We start from the raw sequence: 27602 nt of genomic DNA, 5'->3' as shown, positions 1-27602 counted from the left end.
ATCAAATGCACCGTCTAAATTAAAGCAAATAAATACACTTCTCAATGATAAGGGGATTTCTAGGGGTGAAATTGCACTGAATCAAGAAAAGAAAAAAAAAATAAAAGGCTGTTAACTACCAAATACTAGTTTTAACAAACACATAAATACAAAAGTCCACCAATTCCATTTGCACTACTCCTCACACACAAATTTATCATTTATTTCCTAATCACTGTTTAACATTATTTTATATCAGTAATGGAATCTCATTCAAAAACACATTTCTTGCAGGCAGTGGTTTGAAAAGAGAGAGAGAGAGAGACAGCTGAACCGCAATAGCTGTTGACGGGACAACTAAAAAAAAAAAGATAGAGGGCTAATTCGCCACAGGTTTTTGTAGTGATATTGACCTCATAACAAGCAATTCCAAGGTCTTAGAAGTGTGGACACAAGCAAAAAAAGAAAAAAAGCAGTTCGGCATTTTACATTCCTCCAGTTGCACATGGAGTCTCTAGAGACTGTGGGGTAGATGAGGGCTGTTACAGTCCGGAATGATCCTTCATCAAGAAAACCTACTGTTTATATGCCAAGACACATAAACAGGGAAATAAAATAATAGGAAACAGACTCATAGTGACCTAAAGGATTTATTCATCCCAAGACAAACTGTTTCAAATTCTATTCATTCTCATTCACTCATTCGCAACTCAAACATACATCTCACTTATACTTTGCAGCAGGCTAGCTTATTCATAGCTTACAAAGGTCAACGTTTTACAAATCATTGTCAAAAAAAAAATCAAATTAATTAGCATTCAGTATATATTAAATTATCATTGATTATCATTCTCACAAAGAGCTGTATCCAAGATAAACACGATAAAGCCCTCCTTCATGTTTCCAGGTTTATTTTTCAAGATAAGCTCAAATAACATTTCAATTCATCACGTGTTGAAAATGAAAAAAGCGAGCTACTAGGGAAAAAGTCACATGAATTTCATTTTTCTTTTAGTTCTCAAAGAGTGAATAATTTTGTCCAGCAAAAACATGGCAAATGGTATAAAAAAAACATCCAGATGTCTACAGCTGAGAGATTGAATGGAGTTCACAAACTATGTGGCACAAGCATTTCCTAGGTCTGGAAGTCCACTGACAATGACAGCAGTCACTACCAGTGCAGAAGGACCATTCACTATAATAGATTCAAACAGTGAAAACACCCCTGAATGGAATGAATGGTTAGTGTGTGCCCTACATTCATTGGGAGCAGTGTTATCTGCTATTAATTTTCAGCTGAAGTCTCCAATCAAAACTGAGACCTTAGACTTGTTTCAGCAGAGTGGAAAGAGTGAGCCCTAGAAGTAGAAAAGGCAAATGCAAGCAGAACTGAGATGGGTGGGAACTACTCGTGCCCTAAGTACTGTTTTGCAGGCAAAGGCAGTGTGGTTGTCCTCTCTTTTTCTTACCTTAGAGTCGCAAAAATGACTCGGGCATGGCAGGGTAAGGCAAGGCATGAGGGGGGTGGGGGGGGGGGAGTTGTTGTCCTGAATCAGTTGCATTATTTTACAATCTAGGTAGACCAGAGATAAACTATTCTAAGCACACTGGCTGAGTGAGTAGGTGCTTGGCCCATTCTCTTAGCATGTAGTGTTAGCTCCACGTGGATAGCTGTCCAAAGTCAGTCAATCTGTTTTCTGTTATTCTAACTGAATAACGATCTCAACTGCCACACTGGCCAAAATCAAGGGAAATGAAAAGTCAAGTTGGGAATGGATTCCCTGAAAAGCACCTCTACCTTTATTGGATAAGTCTTTATTTGAGAGTGCCAAACTTTTTGGGAGTTCCTGGGCGCTTTTGCCAAAAATGGCCAGGGATGGTGAAAGCGTCAACACTCATGGACATGGTTTTGGACGGGATGACGGTGAACTGCTTGCGGTCTGAGCTGTACTTGTAAATGGACTCAACCATATCAAGCGTGATGACTCGCGGGCCAATGCCAGTTAGCCGTGCCATCTCATCGGTTTCAGGGTTCATGGTATAAACCGCTCTGAATTGGCAGCTGGAATCTCTGAAGAGGATAAGAAAGTGATTGGCTGTGCTTTTCTCCATTTCCTGAAAAGAGAGATATAGAGAAAAGAATAAGTATATGGACCTAATCAACTTGGGGAGGACATTAGGTTTGATGCATGCAGGTTGTGTGATGATAATACCAACTTATTTTTACATGCTACATCCTCCTTAGGGCATTCATAACAACAGCTGGTAGTCATATTACACAAAGGTTTTGCCGCCACACTTTTGCCACCACCTCAAACATATTGTTTTGCATGTTTTACCTCCATCTTCAATTTGTTTTGTCTTTTCACAAAATGATCTGTGCATCACTGTATGTTGAATTGTTGACAAATAGGTCGTGGCAGCAGTCACATTGTGAGATGGTCATTTAAAATTTCTGATACTATCAGAATTTTTCCCAGACAGCCTTTTGGTTGGAAGTCTATTACAACAGCCATCTTTTAACACAGTATCACCATTTGGAAGCCACAAGTTAAAAAAAAATCACTATAGTTCTTTCATGTTGAGCAGCTTTTGTCTGGGACAACCCAAACGCAAACATGTATAAACCTGGCTTTAAGTGCGTTACATAACCTAATTAGGGTGTAGCTTTTTGTTGGACTCTGACACAGCGGGATGGTTTACCTCTACAATCTTGTTTTTCTGTGGTTCATTGACCTTCCCAGCCAGGCAGCAACGAGTGATAGCATTATGGATGATGAATTTGTTGGACTTAAAGCTAGGCTCCTTGTACAGCTTTGGTCCTGCAAAACACAACATTTCCAAATGCTATAAAGCAAATAAAACAATGCTTGCAGCATTCATTTTTACAATTTTTTGTGTGGAAATTATGACTGACCTGTATATTCTGGGATAGAAGCAGGGGAGGAAATAGCGGAGCCAGTCTCCCAGTCCTTCTCTCCATTCTGAACACCAATTCGTCCTGGGGACCTTCCCCGTGATCGAGCAGGAGAGTGTGAACGACTAGAGAGATAACAGAGGAAGCATTTTTTACATTTTGAGGCTTTATTTTTCATTTGCACCTGATAACACAGACTAAACTGCATCTATAGTTGGTATCAATGATACAAGAACACCCACTTATTAAATATTTTAAACTTTAACCCTCTGGGGTCCAAGGTTAAATTGGCTGTTTTTCAGTACTTTTGATTTTACCTTAATATTTCAACTTTAAAAACTATTGACCTTACCTTATTTGATATCATTCTTTTCAGCACAACCTCACATGTCTAAATCTACAGTCATTTTTTTTTCAATTTTGACTTACTGTATTAACACAAATGATCTAAAAATCACAGAAAAATAATAAAATCAGAGTAGGAAAAATTTTTTACTGTGAAAGCAAAAAACATGTGTAACAAATCATTTTCATAACTTGAAATGCAAACAGAAATTGTACATTTAAAAAAAATATGTACAAATTTTGCAAACAGCAAAGCTATATACAACTATTTACCTAAAAATGCATGCAATACCTCAGGTGTCTTTTGTACAACCATTTAAAACTATTTCTAAAAATAAAATTACAGAACAATAAGGTGCCATACAAATTATTTGTGAAATTAAAAAAAAAAACTACAAAAAAGAGGCGCATATCACAGGGATAATAGCTGCAGACCTGTCAACATTCCTCCTGTTTTCCACCTGGAGACAACACTTACATTTCAATCTACCTTTAATGGTTTTTGGCTAGCAAATGTGACATTCAACAGTGCACTCATTATTTTGACACACAAAACAATGACTACACACCAACTACACTCCAAACACGCTAAACATCACAAATTTCTCAACTATCAAAACTCGCTATCAATATCACTCTCTCTCTTGCTCACTCGCTACCATCGCTCCTAAAACTTTCTCCTCTTCCTTAACAACCTAATGTCACGTGCTGCAATATGATTTTTCGATTGCGGTTTTCTTCTCGCACTAAATGTGACGGTAGTATTCAGAAGAAAACAAACAAAACAAAAAACGCTTTTTTTTTTTTTTTTACTTGGCCTATCAACACAATTTAAAAACTGGTATATAGTTTGGAGTGGAGACTTTAAACACAGGCTAAATTTCAATGTTTCAGGCTAAATTCTGTGCTTCCCACTTTTTAACCATTTAAAAAAAGAAAATACATCAAGTCATTATCAATTTGCAGGTTACCTGGGTGACTTCCTGACGGTCATACCGCCAGGGTCATTAGCCATGGAGGACAGGTTCATGGATGAATGGGAGTATACCTTGTTGAGCTTAGTGCCTACAAGTAGGAAATATTGTACATGTGAGCATAGGAAGAGAGAATACAAAAGCCGGGAATTTTACTGGTTAAAGTCAGAAGTACTTACCCATGAAACCTTTGACAGGACTCTGAGAGAGCACAGAGTCATCTCTGAACATAGTCTTAGGTCTCTGCTTCTTGACACCACGCACTGTAGTGGGTTTCTGCTTCAGAACCTTGTCCAAGTCTTCCATGATCTTCAATTGCTGTCTCCTCTCATATTCCTGCTTAGTGAAGTCTCCTCTACGTTGAGGAGTGCCTTCTGCTGGTGGGGTTTTGGGAGGAGTGCCTGGGGTCTGTGGTCTGTCCTCATTTTTACTGCCCCAGCCTTCAATGATCATCCACTGGGGCTTGCTAAAAATGAAGTGTAAGACCTTTAATGTGTAACGCCACATTATGAAATGCAACAAGACTGAATTATGGGATTAATGATAGCAACAATTCGAGTCATAAAACACAGAACAATAAATTATTAAATCCAAATTATGTGCACCCTTTGGCTGCTTAAAATAAAAAAAAAAATGATTAAATTAAAGCTATTCAGAAACTGGTCTCACTTTGATTCTTTTTCTTTTTCCTGCTCAAGTTTTCGTCTTTTCATCTCTTCTGTTCTCTTCTGCTGTTTTTCAAGAAAAGCTGCTTTTCGCTGAGCCATTTCATCCTCCGGTCGATCTTTGTCATCCTAATAATAAAAAGGGATGAATGCACACCAATTATAGCACACTTTCTATGCAGATATATACTGTGAAAATATGTGTCAGCCACCAACCTTGAAAAAGAAACCAACTGCTGCTTTATTCTCTGCCTCTGTGAGGTCACTCATTGAGTCAGAGAGAGCATCAGGCACTTGGTCATCCTCCTCATCATCTCCTCCCAAGGCAGACAGTGAGATCTCTATCAGGCTACTGCGTTTGCCATTCAACATCCCTGCAGGTGCATCACTCTCAAAAGAACATTCAGATGGGGCACCAGAGCTGTAGCCCCCTCCTGCAACGCCTTCCTTTCTAGTCAATGGACCATGATTGGACCCGACCTCAAGGTCCATACTAAATATACTTTGTCCATCATTGGAGCCTACTTCTGACAGGCCGTCATCTGCACCAGGACCTGGAGTTGGGGTAGAAGCTGGTATTGGGGTCAGTGTAGTTGTTGGCACAGGAGTTGGTCCTAATGAGCGCAGCTCATCTAGGCTACCGGAGTCACCAATGGAGAATGAGGATGAAGTCTGTACTTGAGATTGCCAGGGATTTACACGACGAAGATGGGGGATGCGGTCTACATTTGTAGGTGGGGTAAGAACCCTCGACAGGGAGGGGACTTTAGTGTCTGATGGACGACTGTGTTTTGGGCTTTTAGGAGGTACAGACTGGGCTCTTCGATGTACATGAGGAGATTTAGGAGAAGTGGTGTGGTTTGTGATTTTGCGTGATGGAGACGGAGAAGAGGAGGCCGAATTTAAATCTCGAGTGGTTTCTCGTGACAGGCGTGCAGGAGGAGGGGCTGAGGTGGAGGTTTTAGGGCTGGTTGGAATAACCCAAGACTTGTTATTGGAAGGTGACGGTTTTTTCTTCATTAGCTGATTTTGCTGCTCAGTCAGTCGTTGCATGTCACTTTGCAGGGAGCTAAGAGCTGCAGTTAGCTTGGACACTGCGTTGTTATAGTCCCCTAAAGGAGCAACCACTTTGTCAGTAGGTGTCGCATGGTGCTTCTCTCCTGGTGTACCTGCCTTCTCTTTGACCTGCTTGTTGAGCGCAAGTCCTCTTTTAACATTACCCTCATCTTCCACTGTGGGGTGCTCTTCATCTTGTTCCTGTTGATCTTCCAATTCGATTCGTGCTAGCCGCTCTTCAAGTGTCAAGCGAGAGAGGTCTTCTTCTGTGAATGAGGTACTGACCTGGCCATCTTCTCCTTTCCCCTCACCTTCATCCTCACGGTGCTCTTTCTTTAATTGCAGAAAGGCACTCTTTCCTAGTCTCTGCCTATGCTTTGCAAAAATGGCCTCAATGCGTTTCTTCTGAGCTTCGATGGCTTTGCGCTTTTCTTCAAGCCGAACCCCCAACTCCGACATCTCATTATTCAGCTGTGGGCTCTTGCTGGGGCTTTCTTCAGACTTCTGTGCCCATGATGTCATCTGAGGAGAATCACTAGATTTTGGAGAATCAGTAATCTGTTTCTTTTTCCGTTCTACAAAACTGGTCATCTTCACACCACTGTCAGGAACCTCCTTACCAGCTCTAATAGCAGCACCACCTGCAGCACCGGGTGTTGATGGAGTGGACTGAGCTTTAGGCATGTCTTCTGATGCATCTGAATCCACACTACCGTCTCTCAAAACTGAGTCATCATCTCGTGAACATTCAGAAGTGTTTCTAGTGCGAGTGGATTCACTGGACTCTCCTGTTGGCCGATACATCATTCCTGAGCGGGTTGGTGCAGAGGAGCTGATTGGTGGTAAATTGCCATTATAGCGAGAACTAGCAGGATCATCAGGAGAGTGGAGGTAGAAGCCGTCAGGAGCACCATCAGGGTGTAAACGAGGCTCCATTTTGCTTTCATTGTGAATAATCTGAAGAGCCTCTTCAATTGTAGGCAGCTCTCCTGTTTCACTTGTCCCGAGGTCATTCTCCTCTGCCAACTTAGGAACAGTGGGAGTCTGGGTGGCCCAGGATGCTCTCTGTGGACCATTAGGTCCTGAAGGTTTGCTAAGCAAATGACTGAGGTCTTCGGGAGGGGTGTAGGGCACCCTTGCCATATTTTGACCAGCTGGGTTCAGCTGATCTGAGCTCACAGAGCGGGTTATTACAGGGTTGCCCATCACAATGTCTACGTCGCTGTCTAGCCCAAAAGGAATGCTGAAGGATACTGCTGACAATGGCCGGCTTAAAAAAAAACCAAAACAAAAAAAAAACCCCAACAACAAACAAAACAAAAAAGAAAACACAAGCATGAGCACATTAAAAAAAAATAAAATAAAATAAAATGCTTAAATCAGTCCAGAATATGCTAGTCCTACCTCAGAGGTTTCTTGCTCCATGTCTTTCCAGCTCCTTCTATATGAGACATTGAGGTAGACTGAGTCAAAGATCCTGAGTACAATGGGACATACACAGACATGTAAAGGCATGCAAACAACACCGGGATGCAAAAAAAAATGGAACACAGAAATTAAAGGGAAAACATTTACAAAAAGTTTCGAATGTCTATCCAAATAAGAAAACAAGACTATCAAACAGCACAAGACACAACTAAAAGACAAACATGGATTGAAGGAAATAAGTGAACCACACTGTAAAATGCTTATGTAGCTAAATGTAATGATGGCTGACCATAGTCTTCATCTTACCTGATGCAGAAGAGGAAATTGGGAGGAAAGGCTTCTTGAATATAGAGGGGGAGGTACTGCAAAGCACAAATACTTCACTTAAATGACGGTATTGTCTAAATAATACGTTGCCCTTAGTCTACTACAACAGCAAAATCACACCCAGAAAGCTTCTGTACCTGTTATCACTCAAGCTGCTTGGTGTTACTGGTGTAGATTCGCCTGACAAAAGAAAAGCCACAAACAGACTTTTTAAAATATATCAATTATATATGATATATATGAAATATATGTTCGTGTTAAACAATATTTAGAAAGGACCGCAAATCAGTGAGACTTACTTAACATATCTATTGGCTGCACAAATTCTGGTCTTTGTACTTCAAACCAGCTAAGCAGTTCTGCCAGGAAGCTCAGCAAGTTCATCTAAATCCCAGAAAATAAATCAAGCACTCAAAAGATAACACAGTATTTGTGTGAATATATTTTTTGTTCATCAGTGATCCAGACTGAAAGTACCTGAAGTTCCTGTGGTGTATATAACATGTCCTCCAGTGCCAAGTGACAGCAGCTCTTTAGGCAGCTGTCACAAAATTCACGGATGAATTGCAGGTTGTACAAGCTATCTGCTACAGACATGGAATCCTTCATACAAACATCTAACAGAGAGATGAGAAAAAAAATTTAATTTTCACAAATGTCTCAGGTTCTAAAGGTCATTTTTTGCAGCATTCTGTTAGAATGTTTGTTGGTACCTTCAAGTCTCAGAAGGCCGGGGCAATAGTAATGTATGACGGCAGCAACAGCACATCCACTGGACAGGTCTTTAACTTCATTCACTACTGGAAAAACTGGCTTTAGTTTGGACTGAATTTTATCCTTCCTATAGCGGAGCTAAAAAAAAAAAAAAAAAAAGAGAGAAAGAAAAAAGACAAATCACACACAATGTTGAATGTAATTTTATAAATTTCACATATTAGTTCATGCCATTAACCATCAAGTTTATCAAACATAGGTAAATGCTCCTAAGCAGACACACAGTGATACACAATAATAAAAAGTGATTACAAAATTAAAAGCAACAAATGAAATAAAGAAAGGTCATGCTAAACCGATGTGAAAAGGAGAGCGCAAATGTGAACAAACTGAAGATGCAGAGAGAGTGACTGAACTGGAGCAGAAAGAAAGGGGTTTTTTCTTCAGAAAAAGTGGGTCAAGTGAAGGTCTCAGGAGACAGAATGAAAGAAAGAGATTAGATCTCAGAAAGAGAGAAAATGTTTCAGGTACAGCTATAGTATACAGACAAAACAGCCCACTGTGGCAGTGAACCAGTGGATTAGAAGCCTTTCTGTTACTCTCATAAACACATACAGACATCTTTGCCCCACACTTGAGAAAAACTTGAACATGGCAGTTTCAGATGATCAGTTAAAAAAAGAAAAAAGAAAAAAAAAAAGACTGCTATTCATGCACCACACGTCTCCACAAACAATGTCTTTAGAGCTATTGTCACAGCCCAAATCTATCACACTTATGCTGTTAAGTGCAATTTAATGCTTACTAGGATGTGATGCACAATGCATTCCCACATCACATTTGGGGAAGAAACAAACAAACCTGACCATCAGATATTTCCTGATAAATTTGATGAAGACACTGGAAGGATGGAGGGACAAGGGGAGGAAGCAGAGGAAAGGAGGGAACTTACAGGAACAAGTTTCCAGTACCAGCGAGTAGGACACTGTCAGATTGGGGCGGAGAGACAGGAAATAGAAGGAAATGGAGAACAGGAGTACAGGGAGACATATTAAGCGAAGAGTGGAAGAACTAGAAAAACAAAGGGTTGTGACTACTTTATTTACACGAAATGGCAAGACGGCCATCTTGAAAAAGCAATTCCCACCTTGTCCTTGTTTTAATATATCAACCAAGACTTGTTAGGATTGATAGAGTAAGGAAGTAGAAATAGGAAGCAAAAACAGAAATTAGCTTCTTTTATAATAATTTCATTTGTCTCCAAAACAGGGTGAAAGTTTCTGAATACTAATGTAGCAGCTGGAAGGTTTTGTTCTGACTGGACAAAGCATGATATTTTTCATGTAAACTTTTTTTTATTGAACAAAAAGCTCTTATCAAATATGCAGAAGATGAGGCAAACCACTGAATTTAATCTATCAAAATTCAAATGTATTTTTTATTATGGAACCTACACTGTTTGCACACTGGCAATATATTATTTCTATGATTTTACAGCATTTGTCTGTCACAAATAGACATTTTCCTGTGTTGTGCATTTTTTGTGTAAAACAAAAAAGTTTCCTTCCATTTCTTAGATACCCGTTTCACTTTCACCCACTGCAACTTAAAGGTTTGAGCAGAACACACGTAATTGTTCATTATAGAAGCTGAGCCACGCCAACTGATAATTCTGGATTAGTGCCACAAAACCCTGTCTAGAATATTGTGCCAAGCTACACCTGACTCCACCTGATTTGCAACAGCAACTGACGTCATTAAAATTGCAAAAATTGCTGACTACACCCATGTATATACTCATTTATATACACCCTGTTCCCCCAAAAAACCTAAACGAAACAGACCTGCCCTGACTGCATAATCCCATCAAGAATATCACGCATTTCTGGATAGAAATAACAATACAATAACAGTGACAATACACTGAATATTTAATGCAGTACTCACTGATGGTTGAACAGGTTGGGGGTCTGTAATGGTCTCAGACAAGTCATTCTGGGCTCCTTCAGTACGTTCTCTCAGATTCTGGTTCAACTAATAGCATAATAACAAGAGAAAATCATTTCCACATTCTTTTGTGCCGTGTGTTCACAAAGTCAGAAACAAGCATATAAAAACAAAGTTTAGAGAATTACAGTTCATTAGTCACCAGTTAATTTACTAACTTAGTGCTCATACAAATGTTGAACCAAGAACATCTTCTGAAAGAAAATTAGGTGTTTTTCTGAAAAAGACATTGTTTTCTTTGGCCTGTTCCTTACCTCATTAACCCAGTGAAGCAGAGCATCTTCCCAGCTGGCTGCTTTTCCCAGGAGCTCAGCAGAACTACATGTCTTCACCGCAGTCACTGTCTCCATGGCTCCCACAGCCATCAAAGCATCCATCACTGCCAGATGAGCACTCTTCACCAAATCACATGGGATGGAGAAAAAAAAAAGGAAGTGAAGAGCAATGACCCTGGGCAGCATCAATCAATTACAGTTAAGACAGTAATGTTGGATCCTTTTCTAGCATGGTCCTTACAGCAAAATACAATGCACCACTACCAGTATTTACATGAAACACCCTCCAGAGGTCACTAGAAGCCAGTTATGAGTCAGCAGAAACTAACAACAGCTCTCAACAAGTAAGCACACACACATCAGTAGATGTGGAAGACCTTTGGACTCATGTTTATACCCTCATTAAATCATTAAAGAGGCACTGGACCTGTAGCAGGTGAACACATGGTCTGCAAGATTGCCATTCCTTACCTGCTTTCCCTTTATTTGCCTTCTTTGAGCCATTTCCCTTTCTCTTTTGCACAGTGAAATAGTTCTGTATGACTCATGTGTGAGAGACTGCAGGACAAAATGATGTGTTGTAACTAGATCACCAGGAAGCGTAACAAAGAACACCATTCTCTTTAAGAAACAGGTGCTTGTGACCGAATGTATTTTTGACACAAAAAATGGTTATAAAACCTTGATTTTCCCCACTCAAATACAATCAAGCAAAAAAGAAGAAGAAGAAAGAAAACGTACTTAAATGTATTTAACAATCACAATTTGAAGTTACCTACTTAGACAAGACCATTACAGAGCTCTGGTTAATAGATAAAACACATTAACAACTTTGCCTGTAAGACAGAACTTACAGGCAAAGCCTGTTAAAATGTTCCAGTAACATTATCAGCTCAGCTAGAGTGAAACCTTTAACTCTATAAACCTGTTAACTTATTAGACGTTGTGCTCTGTTTGTACTGTAGGGTACAAACACAGCAAAGCAAAGAGTACAACACTATCTTATAGTCAACCTTGTTACTGCTGCAAATTATAATAGTTGAACAATTTTTAAATTTATGCAATTCCCACTATATTCATAATTGTTCAGAATATTAGTTCTACTTTGTTTATACAAATTGCTAATAAATTTGTTCAGTTTTAGAATGTGCCACTGTGGCCACCTTTCTCTTGCCCTTTCTCGTCATCTGAGTGAGTAATGCCAGCAGCACTCTCTTTCTGCTAGCTTCTCATATACAATAAGCTAAACACTTGTAAACAAATTGAAAACATGTATGAACCTTTTTTTATCTTGTTTATCTAAATCCTTTTAAATTGCCTTTCAACAGTACAGTTGGGTGCCAATCTCTCCATTAATACATTAATAGGTAACTGCAATAACAGGCTTGTTACAATAATTAAGTCAGGCTAGCAGAGAGGCAAAAGGCCGATTAAAACATACTGTGGGGCCATTCCTTCAAAATCTTGTCAACAATTTGGAGCTTAATATGTGCAAATCAGCGCCTGCCGCCTTTCACTACTTACAACTTCAGAGATTCTTTTCCTCTTAAACTCTTGTGTAGCCCCAGATGGGGGGCAGGGGCAGTCCAGCTGTGTGCATATCTGTGTACTGATCCCTGATGTAAAGTGCTGACCTGAACACATACAGTGCCTGGGCAGGCAGGCTGGGTGGGGTATGCCAGCAAAAGCTTGCCAGATAATATTGGTCAAAGCTCTCTGGATGTGCTGTAGTCTGTTTCTGTGAGCAGTGTGGCCCTGAGTGACCTGCTTGCCAACCACTGTTGCCAGCACTAGTGTTACTGCTTCTGTGTGTCCTGCCTAATACAGGGACTGCAGGGCTGAAACATCAAAGCAATAAATGTTCCTACAAAAACCAAAACCAATAGGGATTCAGAATATAATTACTTAGTACTGATCATTCCAACATTGTAAGAATTGGAAATAAATTGATTATATTAACATGGTTTTACAGGATTCTGTAGTTCAAAATACAGATCCTTAGAAAATGTAATTTATTTATTTTTGTATGAATGAGTCAATGTGAGCCAAACATAAAAATGTCCACTGCGTTAAACATCAATTATATTATCATCATCATCATCATCCTCATGTAAGATTACATATTATACATTTTTTAATCATAAAATATTGGAATATTGATAAGCAATGGTTCACTTGTATTTTCCTAACAACCAGTAAATTTTGCCAGTAACTATGCTCTGCCATGAAAGCAAAAAGATATAACATTTTTGCTTTTAGCCGCAAAGTGTGTAATCATAGGTTGGAGCTATTGCCACAGTGTGAAAAGAAGATGACTGAGAGAAAAAGAACAAATGCATGACAGAACTATTGAGAGTGGCTGACTCCGATGTTATGCCTACAGTAATTATTCAGAGGGTAAATCATGGAAAAAATGGGAGAATGAAAGGAGATAAAGGAGGGGGTGCTGCTAGTGGATTTCCCATTGCACACCCAGGAGAGCTCACTAAGCTAAATCACAAGTCTCCCTAATGAGAGGAGCAACTCAAACACACAGCACAGAGCCTGCCAGATCACCATAACAACCAACCAGCTGACCCATAATGCATCTCAGTACAAGCCTGACTGCAGCACTGCTCTCTGCTCCTGGCTTAGTCCTAGCTCTTAAAAAACAAAAAAACAAAAAACATCCATGCCCCTTAAACCAATGTGACACACAGACAAAAAATTAATAGGCCACAAATTAACCCAATCAACATGGAATTTTATGGGATTATTTGGAAACTCTGTTTGCATGTCTATAAATGTAACTCAGATAAACAAAGAATGCAAAAGGCATCTTGTTAAGCATTATGTGAGATTATGATGAGGGAAAAATCTGATTACGTCTGAAATATGACTTAACCCCATTCCCTACCCTGCTTGGTGCCACCTGATGGGGAGAAAAATAGGGGATCAGGGAGGGCTGGGGCCCAGAAAGGGATTTTAGAAAGGGGTTATAGTATGAACATCCATATGTATATGAACTGTATACCTAAGCAAGTAAAGACAAGTGTAGAAAAGCTGCATAAAAAAGTCATTTTGTATACTGTAAACAAGTTTCATTACAACACATTAGTTATCATTCAACAGAAGCCCAAAGCAGAATAAATGTGCAAGATGATGGTTAGTGTTTCAGATAGTCTGCCACATCTAATTTCAGTTAAGCTCCTGAATGATGCTCACTTGACCAGAAAACCTGCCAGCACAGCACTATGATTTAAGACAAAGTGTCACTGCCATCCAAAACCAACAGGAGACCATGAAGAGGTTTAGCAGCATTATAGCTACATGACTTACTTTAGCGCTGTGGGAATCGACACAGTATCTATAGTAATATTACATATAGATTAGAATTAGAATCTATTGTTACAGAAGCAAATTTAACCAATATGTTTCATATTGTGAGGTAGGTTAGGTGCCTGGTGAGTCAGTGGTCATCTCTGGCATGTCATGCGATAGTGGATGATTGCACTCAGTCTGCATGGCAGATTATCTCTAATCTTCAAAGATCTTTATCCCCAATCTGAGGAGTGATGGGGGCTGGGCAACCATCAGAAGTAGTGGACCAGAAGAACAGTTAGTAGTAGGACATATAATTCATTACACATAGGACACAAGTAATGGGGTGGAGGCGGCTGCAGGATTTGAACCCAATTCCAAGGAATTCTAAGTAGGTTTTTTTGTGTTACGATTCCTCCATCTAACATAGACACATTAATACTATCTCACCACTGGACTCTGGAGCAGTGAAGGGAAATCTAATGCTTCAGTTACCAAAACATGTTGGACAATTTTTCCAACTTCTTGAGAACAGTTTGGGAAAGGCCCCTTTATATTCCAGCATGACTGTTGCCAGTATACAAAGCAAAGTCCATAAAGGCATGGCCAGATGAGTTTGTTGTTGAATAACTTGACTGGGCCGTACAGACCTCAACCTCAAACACCTTTGGGATGAATTAGAACATTGGCCAGACTCCCTCACCCAACAGCAGTGTCTGAGCTCACAAATGCTCCTCTGAATATTCTCACAAACAACTCAAAATCTTGTAGAAACCTTTCTAGAATAGTGAAACTTATTATAGCTGCAAATGGTTCCAACTCCATATTAATGTCTATGGATTTAAAATGGGATGAGAGAATAATTGATAACTTACAGTTCTGTATGCATTAGGTTAGCTTTTATCTTTAACCATCTGTTAGCTTTTTTTGCCCTACTTTGATTAGGTCAGTGGCATTCTACTCCAGTCCTGATGCATGAACTCCAGCCAGCACCCAATGTGTCCTTACGACTTATGATGAACCTGCAACGCTGGATTTACACGATTAGCAAACACAATGATTAGCTAACAGCAGCAATAATATGAAGTTGTGCGATTTACCAATAACAGTGTAAAAAGTCATTAACAGTTGATGGCTTTGCAGAATAACAGGCACCAGTGTGCAGTCAACTACAAGCATGACTCTACATGCTTTTAAATGCATGTAGCATGTTATCTACCTTGTCTGACTCAAATATGTGAAGCTTTAATATACAGCAGTCCTGCAGCAGATTGCTGCTGCAAAGCCGTTTACTGGCCAAGACCCACAATGATGCCCCATCCTTCTATTGCTGCAGCATGACCCACTTTCATTGCTTGCCACACTGTAGCTGCAGTGCCAGTCAGTGGCGACAAGCCCAAAGAGAAGCCAAACAGCTACTGGAAAGCTCATACACTAAAGGAGCAAAACAGCAAATGCAGCATTAACAGTAACAGCCAAATAACAAATTTAGGATTTACAGTTAAGAGGTACCATTTCCTGACCTGGAAACCTCATTCAGAGCTAAGTTACATGGCAGGCAAGCTGAGACATTTGTATGCTCAGAAACTACAGCAACATGATACATGAAAGAGGCATGTCTCATTAGGCAGTTATTACTGGATTTAATAATCCCAGTAGAAATCATAACCGTAGCCATTATTACAGTGATTACAAGTGGAAAAAAATTGAATTTTAAGATTTTTGACATTAAATTATCATCATAATCATCAGAATGTGTGATGTCAGATCAGGGTACTGATATTGTTGCAGGTGATGTCAGAAAACCTGCAAAGAGCAAGCATGTTTATAAAAGAAAGTCCTTCACTAATCTGATATAACAACTATGTGATCTCAGAGTCGGTACAAGTGAAGGTGCATGTGACACTATTTATTCTTCCTTTTATTTCGTTAAAGCTTTCACCAGAGCACAAGTAGGAAAAATACTATGTAAAAATAAACTAGCAAAGCCCCTTTAGAGGATGGTTCTGTTTTTACCATTATTCATCTTGCTTTGTATCTTTTATCTTTAAAAAACACTCTCTCGCTCCAAGTCAAGAAAAAGGCAGCATTCACATTAATTGGGTCAGATTTATAGGTGCATCTGTTCAACAATATGACATCTAAATTTGGATTTTTATCAGGTTCTACTCTTAATGAGGACTCAAATTCTCAGCAGTATTGCTGAGAAAAACAAAACAAAACAATGCATAAGCCCATTTCAAGCAAAAACCTGAGGTTCTCATTACAACTGTGCCATCAGCAGGGAAGTACCTGCTCCTTTGGCCAGCAAACAGGAACAGTGAAGCAACCAGCATTCACCTAACATAACACCATTTTCCTTACTAATCCTTGGAGAGTCCCTGCTTAGCTTTCAAAAACAGCCTGTGTGTACGTAAACCAAGATGGCTGGGGAATTTTCATTGTATACCATTCCATGAGAAGGATAGTAATCTGTAAAAAGGGAAGACTACTTTAAATTTGAAAGTTGTTGTGCCAGCTGGGGGCAGAAAAGAAATGCATATTACCTTAAATAAAAAGAGTTCCCTTTATTTCAGCCTGTAGTTTAGCAAAAACATATTAGCCAGCTGCAGTTTTTTTTATCCACATTGAAGAACACATGACTATATTATGTTTGAACAAGAACTAAGCAAGCAGGAAGAAAGAAAGCGAGAAGGAAATCTATTGTCAAGAGCTAAGAGGATAAACCTGTTTCTCTTGATTTGACTCACACAGCCAACCCAGAGAATTCTCTTAACACACAACAGCTAATGTTTCATCAAAATTGTTAAGCTATTATTCTGATCTGAACCATCTATTGTATCTAGATCATCTCTCTCACACACACACCCTTAAAGTAAAGTGGTTATTCCTCATGTGACCATGACTGCTCTTGTCCTAGCAGCTGGATCCACTCATCCTCTGGGATGAGCTTGGGGAGTGGGGGAAGGGCTGAATGAGTAGGGGGTCTTTTTGATGCCCTTTAATCCCTAGAATCAAAGCATAAACATGGCCCTATATCAGAAACCAAGCGAACTTGAACCTATTTGCTTTCCTACAGAGTTCTGCATAGCAGAGAATCTGGTCTAACGAGAAGAATCCCAAGGATAATAGACAAAAGCATTTCACCCTCCCCATCACCCAGACAGTTTCATCATTTTACCATTTTGATGGGTTTATGTCGGAGGTCAGCATCAGTCACTGTTGTGTCCTGGTCTTTGGCAACGACGCCTCTCTGAGTTAGAAGCTGCAGCAGGGTGGCGTTATCTTTTGGCTGAGCCTCAGTTGCAGTACTACCCAGTAATATGTTGTAGGTGCGACAGTAGAGCTCTGATGACTGCAGGAGGTGTGTTACTGGAGGTTTAAGGTGCTCCTGTTCATACTGGTCACAGTAGAAAGGGTCACGCAGCTCTGCAGGGACATTTTCTACAGAGAGAGGAAAAAAAAGACACAAATGGTTAAAAAAAAAAAAAAAAGTTTCTAGTAGTGGTTCTATTACAGACATGTGTGCAACAGTATTGCACACATGTCTGGTCTGGTATACACAACTATACCAGACCAGACATACCAGATCTAACAGTGAAACCAAGGGGCAAAGTGTGCTAGTGACATGTCAGTCACACAGTAAACCATACACTAACATTTAAGCCTATGATCTTATCAGGAATGAGTTTACTGAGGTTTACAAGCAAGGGAGGTAAAGAAGACTATGAGAGACTTCTTTACAAACTGACTTCAATTTGTTACCCCAAGAGGAATCAGAATCAGAATACTTTATTAATCCCCTTTATTGAGGGGAAATTATTTTGGTTACAGTGCTCCAGTAACAGTAACAAAGACAGACAATACACTAGGCAAGAAAGAGCACAATATATATATATATATATATATATATATATATATATATATATATATATATATATATATATATATATATATATATATATATATATATATATATATATATAAATAAAACACCCAGCACGCCCCTGCGGGCGGTTTATCCTTCAAGCTCGGGTCCTCTACCAGAGGCCTGGGAGCTTGAGGGTCCTGCGCAGTATCTTAGCTGTTCCCAGGACTGCGCTCTTCTGGACAGAGATCTCCGATGTTGTTCCTGGGATCTGCTGGAGCCACTCGCCTAGCTTGGGAGTCACCGCACCTAGTGCTCCGATTACCACGGGGACCACCGTTACCTTCACCCTCCACATCCTCTCGAGCTCTTCTCTGAGCCCTTGGTATTTCTCCAGCTTCTCGTGTTCCTTCTTCCTGATATTGCTGTCATTCGGAACCGCTACATCGATCACTACGGCCATCTTCTTCTGTTTGTCTACCACCACTATGTCCGGTTGGTTAGCCACCACCATTTTGTCCGTCTGTATCTGGAAGTCCCACAGGATCTTAGCTCGGTCATTCTCCACCACCCTTGGGGGCATCTCCCATTTTGACCTCGGGACTTCCAGGTTATACTCGGCACAGATGTTCCTGTACACTATGCCGGCCACTTGGTTATGGCGTTCCATGTATGCCTTGCCTGCTAGCATCTTGCACCCTGCTGTTATGTGCTGGATTGTCTCTGGGGCATCTTTACACAGCCTGCACCTGGGGTCTTGCCTGGTGTGATAGACCCCAGCCTCTATGGATCTTGTGCTCAGAGCTTGTTCTTGTGCTGCCATGATTAGTGCCTCTGTGCTGTCTTTCAGTCCAGCTTTGTCCAGCCACTGGTAGGATTTCTGGATATCAGCCACCTCCTCTATCTGCCGGTGGTACATACCGTGCAGGGGCCTGTCCTTCCATGATGGTTCCTCGTCTCCCTCCTCTTTCTTGGGTTTCTGCTGCCTGAGGTATTCACTGAGCACTCGGTCAGTTGGGGCCATCTTCCTAATGTATTCTTGGATGTTCGTTGTCTCATCCTGGACTGTGGTGCTGACACTCACCAGTCCCCGGCCCCCTTCCTTCCGCTTAGCGTACAGCCTCAGGGTGCTGGATTTGGGGTGAAACCCTCCATGCATGGTAAGGAGCTTTCTTGTCTTTATGTCAGTGGCTTCTATCTCCTCCTTTGGCCAGCCTATTACCCCAGCAGGGTACCTGATCACGGGCAGGGCGTATGTGTTGATGGCCCGGATCTTGTTCTTACCATTCAGCTGACTCCTCAGGACTTGCCTGACCCTCTGCAGGTACTTGGTGGTTGCAGCCTTTCTAGCGGCCTCTTCATGGTTCCCATTTGCCTGCGGGATCCCCAGGTACTTGTAACTGTCCTCTATGTCTGCAATGTTGCCTTCTGGTAGTTCAATCCCCTCAGTTCTGACTACCTTCCCTCTCTTTGTTACCATCCGACTACACTTCTCCAGTCCGAACGACATTCCAATGTCATTGCTGTATAGCCTGGTAGTGTGGATCAGTGAATCGATGTCTCGTTCACTCTTGGCATACAGCTTGATGTCATCCATGTACAGGAGGTGGCTGACAACTGCTCCGTTCTGTAGTCGGTATCCGTAGCCAGTCTTGTTAATGAGATATATAATATATAATATATATATATATATATATATATATATATATATATATACACATACACACACACACACATATAAGTCTCTCATTGATAAGTAGCTGATTAAGAAAGAAGAGCATGTGCAAAAAGGGTGTAGCTATTGCAGTATACAGTGTGTTAAGTGGATGAGTTGTACAGAGAGATGACCACAGGCAGGAATGATTTCTTGTGTCGTTCAGTGGTGCTTTTTGGTAATCTCAGTCTCTCACTGAACATGCTCCTGTGACTGACCAGCATGTCATGGAGTGGGTGGGAGGTGTTATCAAACATTGTCTTTATCTTGGACAACATCCGCCTCTCCGACACCACCTTAAGTGAGTCCAGCTCCATCCCCACATTGTTACTGGCCATACGTATCAGTTTATTGAGTCTGTTGGCATCTGTGACCCTCAGCTTGCTCCCCCAGCATGCAACGGTGTAGAGGATCGCACTGGCCCCAACAGACTCGTAGAAAATCCTTAGCATTGTCCAGCAGATGTTGAAGGACCTTAGTTACCTCAAAAAATAGAGACGATTTTGGCCCTTCCTGTAAAGTGCTGTGGTGTTTTTAGCCCAGTCCAGTTTATTGTCAATGTGTACTCCAAGGTATTTATAGTCATCCACAATGTCAACATTGACCCCCTAGATTGAAACAGGGGTCAAGTGTTTCCTGGTAATGGTACTATATTAAATAATGCAGGTTTGAGGCATTTCTGCACTGGTTTTACGGTTTTTAAAACTAGAAACTACATCTATTTTTCAGTCTATAAAGTCCATAGCGAGATGTCCGTGTGATTTGCCTTGTACAACTATAAACCAGGAATAAACATGTTTAAAGTATGTGTATAGACAATGTTTATGTTCACAACAAGTGTACGGGGATATTGTTTTGTCTTGTTCAACATTCAGTCACTTCAAAGGAGCTTGCAAAGAAAAGCGTCTGGACTTCTTTAAGTTGCTTGAAGACGTTTCTCCTCTCATCCGAGAAGCTTCTTCAGTTCTAAGGTCAAATGGTGGAGAGTCCCAGATTTAAACCCAGTGGGAGTATCCCCCCAAAGAGGGACAAAAGGACCCCCTGATGATCCTCTAATCACTTGAGCCAAGGTGTGAAACTGGGTGTGGGTCCCAATCAGCCAGGGTTTCGGATGAGCTCATTGTGAAACCTGGCCCCACCTTATCAGCAACAAGCAACTTAAAGAAGTCCAGACGCTTTTCTTTGCAAGCTCCTTTGACTACGATGACCTGGATGACTGAGAACCTTCACAGACATTCAGTCGCTTCAACATTTTGTTCTGTTTGTTTTTCACTTACCAAAATTAGCATCAAATTTAATACCACAATGGACCCTGGATGTACCTTCCTCAGCACACAAGATAGCCATCACTAGATAAGAATGTACTCACATTTATATACTGCTTTTCTACCCTTACTGACCACTCAAAACACTTTAACCACAAGCTACATTTAAGCATGCACTCATAAAGTGTATTATTCTATACACTTTAAGCACTTTATCTCCCTCTTATCCCAGTCCAATTTAGAATAACCAATTAACCCAACATGTACATGTTTGGATTTTGGTAGGAAGCCAGAGTACCCAGAGGAGACCCATGCAGGCACAAGGAGAACAAACATGTAAACTCCCCACAGAAAGGCCCCAACCAGGGTTCAAACCAGGGATCTTTTTTTGCGACAGTGCTAACCACACGACCACTGTGCTGCCCATAAAACCCACCGGCTATACCCTCTCACCCAATGTGAAAATAAAGACTAAATATGATGACAACAGCAAAAAACACAAAAATCTGAGCCTTCAACACTAGTGCACAAATGACTTTGTTATCATGATCTGTCTTTTATAAGTTTACCCTAAAAACACAAACTTGACACACACCCTTTGAAACTGGTTTCTCTGCAGCAAACCTAACAGCCAGTTTCTGTGTGCAACCATAAACAAACATGTGACTTGCCGTTTCAAAGGCCCTTGGACAAAAAAGTTGACTTGCTTAAACGCAAGCAGTATGTCTGCAAAAAGAAAGGAAAAACGTGTGTTTGTGTGTGTGTTTGAGAGCCTTAGACTATATATAACAGAAGAACAAAGGGATTATTACAAGGGAGGTGTCACTAAACTGCTGTATCATTATATAATCATGTAATGGATCCATTGACATCAGCTGTCGAAACAAAAGCCGCCTCCTTTAATCAATGCCCTGTTCCCTTTGTCTCACCCTATGATGACTATAGGTTGCCACACAATATGATCAGTCATGCCACATGGTTCATGCTGTTGTAAATACTCTCAGGTGCCAAAACTGGAGTGCCTACTTTAGTGCTGTAAAAACAAATCATCTTGGGTCACATAGGTGCATTGTATATGTAAAAGAAAAAAAATTCCACTGTAATGTGTAAAAGACAAAAAGGTAAACCAGAAAAAAATTAGCCCAGAAGGCAAAGTAGGATGCAAATGCCACAACTGAGTGAGATTGGAAAGATCGATAAAAGAATGATTTCCCTATGACACAGTCTGTCCATGAATGATCACTTTGTGTGACACATATCAGAAACAAAGTGGCTAGAAAACTGAGGCTTCAAATTGTTATACAGGTCCCCAAAACTATGCACATGCACAGCAAAAATAGCAACAATTATTTAGTAAAGCACACTCCCGATTTAAAAACTAAAAGTAATACAAGGTAACAAAAAGCATGACGAACTGGAATACTTGTAACCAAGCCTTGCATTGTGATGCCGCAATTATATTCATCAATGCCCTGCCAGGGGAATATTTAGATTAAAAGCATGTGCTTGTTTTGTTTGCATAAGCAGGAGCAACTACCTCTGTCACTTTTATAGTTCATGGGGTCAAAGCTTATCTACTGGTTTGAGTAAAAAGGTAAAAGTCAAATGTGCGAAAAGCTTCTAAACACATCATCATAGACGGTAAGCTAGAGGAACGCTTGTTAGGAAGAGCCAGTCAAGCAATTTGTGATTTTGACTGCGATTCTTCAGCGGGTCTGTGCTTTTGTTAACCCAAATGTCTTAGATACCAACCTGGGACTAAAGAATACAATGAAAACAGTGTTACAAACTTAAAGATCAGAGCACTATTTTAGTGACGAGTATTTATTTTTTCTTAAGTAAATCAGACCAAGCTATTAAAACATGCAGTAAGATGTATAGAACTTGCTAATGTGGTTGAAAGTCAGTTCAGCTGTGTTAGATATCTTCTGTACTGACCTGTATCGTTTGATAGCCTGCTGATAACAGGAACCACATGTCCCTCTACCTCACTGACTATTTGAGCTAGCATGCTGGTCATTTCACAGCCATGCTCACTTGTCCTACAGTAATCACACACCGAACAATACAAACTCTCCACCTCACTTGCTAGGTGGAAATCGAAACTGATTTAAACCAAGCGAAGAAATCCACAATCCACCAATTGTCACTTTACACTGGGGTGTAAGCTTTAGCACAATGAATGTCAACCTGCTGGATATGACTATCTAAACGTCCAGGTTTCTCATGGGAGCCTTTCTGGAACTCTAAGAGACATTTATTTTAAAAATTTCTCCATGTAATCTTTAGGCAGTAAATGAAAGCCAATCATAATTACAATTCCTGTATCTTAACTCAGCATTATATGTGTTATAATAATGAAAGCGGTTTTAACTTTTAAATCTTTCATTGAAAATTATACAATAACATCTTCATCATGTGGTGAAGAATCAAACAGGCGATTATATGCTCTCATTTTTAGAACAAAGCAGGTACTGTTTTGCTGCCCCAAAACCAAGCAGTGGTGAGAGGGGCCGTGGTAGCATTCTACCCCACACGTGACCCCTCGTTCTGTGTAAAATGCTAATGCCACTACCTTATCTGAGCTTTATTATTTATTATTGCCATCTACAACAAAGATCTTATCATTAACCCTTTCTTAAATAATACTGTACTATTTGATCACTATTGTAAAAAGGGTACTTTCTGCACTATACATCAAGCACCACATCATCACCAGTAGCTCCCTCTACCAGGCCTGTATATCCTATCACATGGGCAACACCTTGCTATAGCACAAGCTTAAACTGCATTAAATGGCAAGCGTACAGCGAAGTACATTTTAAAGAGAGAAAGTCTTAATAATATTTTGAGGTGTTTTGGCATTTAACAGTATAATGCCATGAAAGGCTAACATATAGTGAACAGGAATCCCAACCGTTTAAGTAAACATTAAAAGCAAGCCAACATCCTCCTCAGGTCCTTCTCCCTTGCTGACTCACCATGGTCACAATGATTGGAAAAGGATGAGTAATCAGTCAAACAGGATTTCAGTATGGGCCAGCAACTTTGTAGCTATGTGAAGGTAATATGCTACTGTAATGGTAAGAGTGGGTCAAAGTGTGAGGTGGTTTGGTTTTATAGCTATGAAAAGAAAACATAGGATGACTCCAACAAGAGATTGTTGGACATAAAAAACAATATTTAAGCAGCGACATAGTCTGTTTCCCTGTTATTCAGATATGGAAAACAAACACAGATAATTCACGTTGGCAATGATTAGAAGGAAACCTGAATAACAGAATGCATAAATGTCATGCCCTTGGACTTGTCACTATAAGATTAAGTATTTCTTAAGCCTCAGCAGGTAAATCAAGTTTCTTGTCCCATTCCAGCTTGAGTCATACTCAGATCTGGAAACTCATTTCTCATGACAGCTTCAAGAACTTCAAGGGTAAATAATTAATTACATTCATGCCTAACTTTTTTTTTTTTTTTTAAACCCTGCATGGAAAATATTAGACATAAATAATAAGTCAATGCATTTAAAAAAAAAAAAAAAGATCCCAAGACTTTCATACATTAAACACCCTCGCATGTATATTTAGTATGCAAGCATGTATACATATATACAATATAGATATAGTTAAAGTGTACTATACAGGAAGGAAAACAACATTTTATCTCGTCCATTAACCTCTTAACACCCACAAGAAAACTACTTAGAGAACGGGTTGGATTGCTTTTTAGCCACATTCTAAACATGTTTCAGAAAATACACATTATATTTTAGTTATTTACCCTTCAAATCAACACTCACAGGCATTTTTCCCTACAAGTCTTCTATTACAAAATTTCCATTTTGGTATGAAATAGGAGAAAGTTCTATGTAAAGACGTGGCAACCTAATCAAATCACCAGTAATGATGGATATTAAAAAATAAATGCTGATAGCCAAATGTCCCTAGGTAGAGCAGAGCGTATTGAAAAGATACTGTGTAGCTACTGTGAGTTGTCCATTACTAGAATGACGAGTTACAGCCTACAGGCTCCTTCCTTGTTAAAACACAAGGTCCATGTTTCCTTGGTTAAAGGAGACAGCGAAATCATCATGGCAGCCCAATATTTCAACATGTAAAAAAGCATTTTAACTGGGAAGTGAAAAACAGCGCTGACCACTGAGACAATGTGTTGCACATTACAAGACTGAAGTCTTGAAATCTTGACTGAAGACAGTGAACTTAACCGTAGGGGTTTGCTTGTGGCAAAAGTGAAACTATCTTGTAGGAAACTTTATTGTTTAAATTGTGCTGCCATGCTTGAAACATTTGTTATGCAAACACAAATATTTCAGTCCATCCATATCATTGCCGCTGATGTTGATTTTATTCTAGATTTTTTTTAAATTTTATCTCAATAAGTGGTTATTGGTTTCCTTAATTAGTTAAACATTAGCTTTTTAGCAAATAATCTAACTAAATATGAAATGCACTGTAAACACTACTTTGTTATCCATGTCAAATTCCATTTTTGGAGAGACTGGAATTAAAAATGCCACCCATTGTTATCTATAGACTAACTGACCTAAAAAGGCTCATGACCAGATGACTGTCTGGCTCCTGCTGGGCTCTGTGTTGTCCTAATGAGCTAGGTTTCTAATAAGGGACAAGATGATGTCACCCAGCTTTGCAAAAAAATTACCATCAGCAGGGCTATTGAACTCGATCAAGAGAAAACCTCCACATCATAACAGTGTTTGTCCTTACATTCCTGCAGCTTGGTATGGAGTGACTTTGACCATAGGGTGTGGTTGAGGTGCTTAACAGAGTACACATGAGCTGCAGCCCAGAGTCCTAAACCTGGGACCTGCCTGAAATTATGAAACAAACAACTCATGTTGCTAAAGTTAAATGAAGTTCTCCTCACACCTATTTCAGGATAAAATAAGTAATGCCTGTATTTAAAAAAAAAAAAAAACACTGTAACATCAAAAGGTCCAAGAATGTATTAGTATAGTAATATGTTTGTCTTTTGTTTTTTTATAACCACATTATGTCATTATGTGTAGTCTACTTTTGAAAAAATAAAGCAATCAAGGCTTTTTCTTTACAAGGCTCATCGGATGTCTGCTTCATAAGGTCTAATCTTCACCAGTGAGTGCTCAAACAAAGAGCCATGCTATCACCTCAGGGTCAAAGCTGACGAGATGCCTCAAGAAAATGAGACAAAACAAATTCTTATGATAGGCTACATGTTAAGTACAGAAAACATGTTTTGGTTATGTTGTGGGTGTGCGTTTTGCGCTACAAAGCTTCTCCCAGTTGCTTCTTGAAATTTGCTGACTAAGGACATGGAAAGAAACCCCCTGATAATAAGGCACAAGAGCACTGGTAGTCTATTCTCTGAGCGCACAATGAGCTACGGTCTGCTTTTGATTCAAATAACATGAAGCAGTAACCAGCGTTTACTGTGGGTACTGCGGGCTGTCACCATCACTAGGAGAAAGAAAGATACTGGAAAAACATACGCCCCGTGTGCCCTGTCTGTGTAACCGGATTAAAAACATCCCCAGCAGCTAGCCTGCAATTTCTGACTGAAGCCTGGTGGCTGGAAACGCGACAGAATGGGCTAGCGTGATAAGGCCTACAGGAGGAGGCCGTTTCTGTGACACACATACCTCCAAATGTGCCCACCCATTGAGTGAGAACAAATGACATGTGTCAGTGTCAAAAACGCATACGATGCATTGCTCCTCTGCTCATATGCGCCTCTTTGTGCTGAAAATCGCTGAACTACACACACTGCAGTTCCCCTACATGCATACCGGTTTTCGCTACACTGTTAGACACAATATAAACACATTGTTGGACAACAAATGGTCTTAACACAACCTTTACGCATAACATTCAGGCCTGCCGTGTGAACTAAAACCTACCTGTGCTGCCGTAGGACTTTGCCAGCAGCCATCCGACACTTGCGCATATTTTTGATTTAGTGCAGTCATACAAATCCAATGATTTTATGTCTGGGACCACAAAAGTCTTCCTCATGGTAGGGGAGTCCACCATAGCGAGTCTGTAAAAATGGGAAGCGGTGATGGGGGGGGGAAAAGGATACAGTATAAAAATATTCAAGCGATCATTCTTGGAGCAGACGATTCCATACGACCGGGGCTGGGAATACGGATGTGGTTCAGGGTTTTGCAGGGAAATATCCGCTCCGAAGCTACTTCCAAATCAAACTAAGGTCCTTTTGTCGGAGGTTTCGAAGACGAAGTCCTGGCTTAATTTTTCCTTAACACCAGCTAAAGCCCCGACCGGCTGGGCTACTATAAACCGGACTATTCCCCTCGTTTTTGCCCTTCTTCGTCCGCATTGCCGTGTTGTCAGCTCACTGTACGTACGTACGCTTTCGTCCCGCTGATGACTGACTACCAGGTGCTCCACAGTGGAATCGCTCGTCCACTCCACCGTCCAATAGAAAATAAGCTTTAACAATATGGGCGGGACTTCAGTGTTTATGCTACAGCAGGTAGAGGTGAGGCGCTTTTGCTACAGGTGAATCTTCTCGCACACAAGTGGGTCGATGAAAGGACACCTTTGAGTGCGAAAGTCAAACAGCCAGTAACCTTCGAAAAAACATGTAGATTAACTATAACTCATTAATTTAAAATATTTACAAATGTGAACATTAGAATCTAAAAGTACTGTCTTAAATTTTGAATTAGTACCATAACTCGACTGGTATCAGGAAAAAAACGTAGCCTACACAAACACACACATATAAAAT

The 27602-nt window shown here is 40.2% G+C and overlaps 1 protein-coding gene across 3 annotated transcripts; it reads right to left on the bottom strand.

The window, feature by feature from the left end:
- Nucleotides 1-236: 236 nt before the first annotated feature.
- camsap3 (calmodulin regulated spectrin-associated protein family, member 3) lies at nt 237-27249 on the bottom strand. Of its 3 annotated transcripts, none has more exons than XM_085404242.1 (17): nt 26749-27249; nt 17169-17431; nt 10667-10807; nt 10353-10439; nt 8405-8543; nt 8169-8308; nt 7991-8075; nt 7829-7871; nt 7671-7726; nt 7341-7413; nt 5097-7206; nt 4885-5009; nt 4395-4681; nt 4213-4306; nt 2897-3021; nt 2683-2801; nt 237-2094 (listed from the first exon to the last, which is right to left on the bottom strand). In XM_085404242.1, exons 1-17 carry the CDS (start codon nt 26879-26881, stop codon nt 1795-1797), a joined length of 4320 nt encoding a protein of 1439 aa, XP_085260368.1. In that variant the 5' UTR covers nt 26882-27249; the 3' UTR covers nt 237-1794. The 3 variants fall into 3 exon arrangements, with proteins under 3 accessions (XP_085260368.1, XP_085260369.1, XP_085260370.1); XM_085404243.1 differs by having other exon boundaries at nt 7341-7377; XM_085404244.1 differs by lacking the exons at nt 10353-10439; nt 10667-10807; nt 17169-17431; nt 26749-27249 and adding an exon at nt 9358-9542.
- Between the last annotated feature and the right edge of the window lie 353 nt (nt 27250-27602).

This window comes from Rhamphochromis longiceps, linkage group LG4 (genome assembly GCF_057381845.1).
Source record: "Rhamphochromis longiceps isolate RC_006_pf linkage group LG4, R_longiceps_female_GT1.1, whole genome shotgun sequence".
Classification (NCBI taxonomy): Eukaryota; Metazoa; Chordata; class Actinopteri; order Cichliformes; family Cichlidae; genus Rhamphochromis; species Rhamphochromis longiceps.
This window is presented reverse-complemented; position numbering and strand designations above follow the sequence as displayed.